General features: G+C 47.6%; 3 protein-coding genes across 3 annotated transcripts in view; 1 reads left to right on the forward strand and 2 right to left on the reverse strand.

Annotated features, from left to right (window-relative positions):
- Window positions 1-453, reverse strand: part of Pmar_PMAR019623 (proteasome subunit beta type, putative) — a gene marked incomplete at both ends in the record, with an annotated part of 935 nt that extends 482 nt beyond the window's left edge. Inside the window, one exon of the mRNA XM_002772727.1 lies at window positions 357-453. Coding sequence (XP_002772773.1) covers window positions 357-453 — 97 coding nt within the window. The remainder of the gene's footprint in view (window positions 1-356) is intronic.
- Window positions 454-2,580: 2,127 nt separating this feature from the next.
- Window positions 2,581-3,838, reverse strand: Pmar_PMAR019625 (gamma-tubulin complex component, putative). Its single transcript, XM_002772729.1, has 6 exons — window positions 3,393-3,838; window positions 3,256-3,347; window positions 3,110-3,214; window positions 3,003-3,064; window positions 2,792-2,908; window positions 2,581-2,711 (listed from the first exon to the last, which is right to left on the reverse strand). The coding sequence occupies exons 1-6, from the start codon at window positions 3,818-3,820 to the stop codon at window positions 2,607-2,609; spliced, it is 909 nt and encodes a 302-aa protein (XP_002772775.1). The 5' UTR covers window positions 3,821-3,838; the 3' UTR covers window positions 2,581-2,606.
- Pmar_PMAR019624 (hypothetical protein) lies at window positions 3,498-3,841 on the forward strand (the record flags this gene model as incomplete). Its single annotated transcript, XM_002772728.1, has 1 exon — window positions 3,498-3,841. A coding segment is annotated over one exon (344 nt), but the record flags the coding sequence as incomplete, so codon positions are not given.
- Between the last annotated feature and the right edge of the window lie 1,374 nt (window positions 3,842-5,215).

The following is a 5,215-nucleotide window of genomic DNA, read 5'->3' on the forward strand; positions in this document are numbered from 1 at the left end:
TATGGGGCAAGCCATTTCAAATTATATAATATAATCTTGTGTAAGATAAGATACCTGATGTAAACGCGACGTCAGAGGTAAAGAGAAAAGAGTGCGACCGAATTGCAGATTCATCTTATGGAAGTTAGTGCATGTGCAGGAAATGCAAGTACATGCAGTGCAGGGAAAATGCACGACAGCTGCAAGGACAGATTCCACGTTGTGGAATGAGTAGAAATGCTATGATTGGAGGGAAAAAGCAGGTTGGGCTCATTAGGTATCGAGAATGAGATAGAAATAGTCGAGAGGAGCATAACGACATGTTGGAAGGAATGTGAACGCGCAGGATATCGCGAGAAAGACGTTTTTGAAATTACCTGGAATTGAGAGGAACTGAGCGGGAGTGCTCGAGATTGCACGATCTTTGCAAGAAAAGGATGAAAACTGCATGACACATTCCAGATGCAAAATCATAGAATTTTAAGTACAATCGCAGTGTAGTTGGGAATGAAGGAGTAGAAAGTATACAGAAAGAAAGAGATTATGAAGAGGAGCAGAATGATAGGTACATTGCCGTATGAGACTGTGATGTAGGAAGAACAGGAGCGCTTGGAAGTTGGCCGTTTGAACGTTTTAACGCACTTCTTCGAACAACGATTATGTTTGCTCTGCTATTTAGTTATAGATAGGTTTCGTTTTCCCCTTCGAAATGTTCTATCGGGGAGTCATGGCGGGGATCGTGGGGGGAACGATGGTGGGTCATACTTCGAGGAACGTTTGTTGTAGATTGTTATGGTAGATGGTTTGAAGCAGTCGGATATTTATGAACAAAGAGGGGTTGTCCAACAACTCATCACATTCTTCCAGCCCATCGGAACTGACTCGATAAGCTCTATCACATACACCATCAGTGATGGTCCATCACCACACCCATCAACCTGGTCACTTCTGGAGCAAGAACACTGCCAAGAGAAGACATTACCATCCAGGGAGTATGGCATTACTAGTGAAACGGCCAGATGGGTACAGTCAGAGCTTCTGCCGCAGAGCACACGCCTCCCGTAAGGTTCGTGATGGCAGGTCTGAGAATTCTGGAGAGTCTGGTTTGGATTCGGCCCAAACCGTTCGGGCCTCGAACTGCTGATAGAGAAGAGGTGTTTCGGAGTAGTTGCTCGGTCTTCTTCGCAGCGGCACGATTCGGCAATGAGATGTCATGATGACATTGTCATCCTCAATCGTTATTCGGTCTGCAGACTCGTCCAAACCCTCGGTGGCCTCGGAGGCCACCGAGGGTTTGGGTAAATGTACAATCTCAACCACCGTTGCGTTTAGGTAGCCTGGGTTTACGACGTGCGTATGTTTTACGACCGACTTGATTTTTTAACTGCGCTTTATCCAACGCCAAATTTTTGAAGTGAGAGTTTTGCCTTAGCACCCATAGCACTACACACAGCGGTAGAGATCTATCTGGTGGAACTGCTAGAGGGCCTGTCCTATGTTAGTGGCGATTCATGCTTAGCCGGGCACACTCATGTCCAAAGTAATGGCGACGAAAAGTCATCGTCACTGTGTTGAGGCTCCAAAATATCCCACTTAGGCTATGCTAGACAAATATTTCAAATTATGAAAACAGATGGATAATTTATCATAGATTCATAGAACCTTCACTTGCTATCTACACTTTCCACGAGTACTTCGGTTTATGAGTTCACAGAGTGGTGAAAGAATTGATACTTCTTGAGGTGTGAGATTTCAATAAGAGGGGCCTGGCTCTTGAAGATATGATATATAATATTTCATAACACATGCACGGGTAGTAGGATCATAAAGAGGCAGCTGAGCTGCCGCAGCTTCTTCAGCTGATGATCGATTCATGTCAGGAATCTCGTCATCTTTTGGAGTCGCTGGCTTGAGCTCATTACTTTCTTAAAGGCTGGCTCGTGCTTTGCACAATAGTGGTGATATTCCTCTTCAATATCTACCAGGCCGTCTACGAGACCATTACTTTTCAGACTAGTTTGAGTCACATTTGATGCTCATCAAGCTATAACCTCTTCAGGTGTTGATTATAGTCAGTAATTATAAGTTGAATTGATCGTGGCAGAGGGCATTCATGCCGTTAGAACCACCGATCGTTGCTCTTCGACTTGAAGAGCTTGAAGACTTCAAGCACACTTGGTAAACTTCTTACTTCACTTGTGAAGCTGGCAGTGATTCTCGCAGCGAGCGGCTCCTGGTGCATATTTGTGATTTCTGGTACAGATTGATGATACGAGTTACAAAGCACTACAGTTGCTAGTGACAGACGATCTCGATTGCAAATTATCCCACACTTCAGTGAAGTGACTTCACCATCAGAGTTGGAAATTCCAACTCTGATGGTGAAGTTTCATCGAAGGGAGTTTCATCCATTCCAACTTGGAATGGGTGAAACTCCCCTCGTGCAAGCAGAATAGGCCATGATCTGCCCAACCACAAAAGGAGCTGTTTAGCTATTTGACTCGCTAATAGGGCCTGTTGGCAGATATGACAGATTGAGTGGGTACTAGCATCCAAAGACCGTACTGTTCCTGAGTGAAACTTGTCCTTGATTGTAATTGTCATGCAGGGTTAACATATCATCTCAGTCAAACATCACGAGGTCTCTCATCCGCTTCCCCTGCTGCTCGGAGGAGCTTTCGACGGCGAATACTTTCTAGCAGAGCCTTGGACTTCTCGTATGCAGAGAGCACCTGATAACGCAGTCTGCCCGCATTGCGGTGTGCTGTTCGAATGGTTGCATGACCGGATAACAAATAATTCGTGGGCTTACCTTCGATTGCTCATCCTGACCCTCCTTTAAAATCTTCGAAACCACATCTTGAGTAGCGCCGTGAACTTCCAACTCTCTGGAGCCACCAGTAGCAGCTGAGTCGTAGCCTTCAAGATGCTACGTAGGTGGAAAGAGGAGATTCAGAGAGACAGAAGATGTGATGCCTCAGTCCAACAGCTATGCATTCGCAATGAATCGTTTGTTCTCTTACAGTAGGTTCTGGTCCGTATGCAATCGTATAATGGCTACTCTCACTGGCGGCCAGACCAGGACCTGCTTCACTGTGCCTCGCGACATAATTCTTGCTGATTGACCTACCACTCGTCCGCCCATATTGAGGCCCTATGCTATGAGATGATACAGCTGAGACGGCTCCTTCAGCTGAGGCTACTGGAGTACTTTGCTCCAGATCTCGACTCGGATCTAAGAGCGTGGACTGCCCATTGAAAGCAAGTCGCCGTCACTCTCGCTTTGTGGTATAATGGGGCGCCCCATCCTGTTCTGCTCGATGCTCGGAAGCTTCGTCGTGGGAGGTTGTTGGGGACGTGTATATACCCTATGAATTGCTTTTCGTATGATATCCGGAGAGTTATGAACTTACTCGTTGTAATCCAGTCTGAGCAAGAGCTGCGAGAGGGAATGAGCTCTCTCACTACTGGTGAGATGCATGTCGTCTAAGAGTGATATTAAATCTCGAACTCCGATGATGAACTTCTCCTCCAACGATCTCAGTGCCTTGCTCAACCGTTCGTTCGGCAAAGCGTCATCGAAGATGCCTTGTTTGCCCAGCGCTGACAACTTCATACAGGCTCGGCTGAGCTTATCAATGGATGATCGAATCCTCCGGGATCGAGGATTGGATTCAAGGAAGCACTTCGATACAATGTCGTCGAGGAAAGCACGATGCGCCCGGACGATGCCGTCGAATTCGGTCGTCGAAAGCGACACCTTCTTAACCATCTCTGCATATCTAACGCTTATGACGTCTATCGTGAAGTACTGGATCACGGTGGACAGCCAAGCAGCCATCCGAGCCCTCACAGCAAGGATGTGACTCAACCACGGGAGTGCTCTGATTTGTCGTTGCTTCCGCGAAACTCTAGTAAGAGTCTGCCAGAGCGTATCCAATCCAAGGGCTGAGTGTCGCAACGAGAGGAGAGAGCGAAATATGATTGAATACTTAGTGAACTCATCGGTGCCGATGATAAGCGGCAAGGGCCAGGGAAGCTCGTAGACGATGACCACTCGATCGAGCCATGTGCCGCCAACACCACCACCTCGCGACTCCGAGCTGGGTTGAATGTGTGACCATTTGCAGATCTCCAAGTACGAATTCCCATTCGCGGAGTCGGTTGTACATATTCCCACAAAGCAGCAACCTAGACCGTCGAGCTTCCAACCGCTCTGTGAGCCCGATGTGACCAATGAAGATGTAGTAGGGAGCCGAAACTCGCAGATGAGTACCTCGTCAATCTTCACTGCACCAGTCGTGACGGTTAAAGTATGCGTCCTTAGAAAGTCATCTGCTGTTGTGCGATACCCGGGGCTTACAGACTTCCCTGCTGCTAGCACGTTGGGCATGCGATTACCTGAAGGCAGTTTCGAATGAGCGATCGAATGAGAGTCGAGTGATCGTGCTATATGATAGTGAAGCAACCCGAAATGATTGATAGAAGGGAGGAGGCTCCTGCGAGGAGCTCAAAAGGAGTACGTTACCCTCGTTTGTCAGTACGACCCTGACCTCGAATTCAGTAGTGTTGGATGTTCCCAGCACTGCTGGTACAGCTCGAACTTCAATCCCCAGGGAAGTCGGGAAGGCAGAGTACATGAAAAGTTGACAGAAAGGATCGGCGGCCACGAGGGTATGAACAAAATAAAGTGATGATGAGTTCATAGTCCGGCAATAATCACTTTATATGGCCACTATATTAGCCGAACTAAGACGGAAAACTTGGAGATAAAAGGTCTTACCAGGGCTTTCCATTTGGCTGAGAAGACCAGCCAGCTGATCCAACGACGATTTCCGACGGTGAGTGAATGTGTTGATAGAGGACGACGAAACTAAGGAGGAATTTTCCAGAGGCAGAAGCTGTTATAGTATCTCTACTAACCTCATAGAGCCCTCCTTAGCACCAGAAGATGTGGTGGAGTTCTCTGGCCCGATGAATTCAATTTCAGAGCAGAATTTCCCACGGGCCACCAGCTGACGATTAGTCGCCCAACACTGGCCACTACTGCCGAGCCGAAGTAACTCAGCTGCACCTGGAGGAGATCGTTCGAAAAGCTCTTTAGGTCAACACAATATGAGGCACCTTGACCACCAAGTCTTGCAGTCCCGACCAGGCATAAGCTGGACTTGCAAGCCAACTCCCAATCGATGACCGGAACTGCACCAGCTGACTGCTTCGTAACTGATGATGGGCG

This window comes from Perkinsus marinus (assembly GCF_000006405.1).
Source record: "Perkinsus marinus ATCC 50983 genomic scaffold scf_1104296960410, whole genome shotgun sequence".
Classification (NCBI taxonomy): domain Eukaryota; phylum Perkinsozoa; order Perkinsida; family Perkinsidae; genus Perkinsus; species Perkinsus marinus.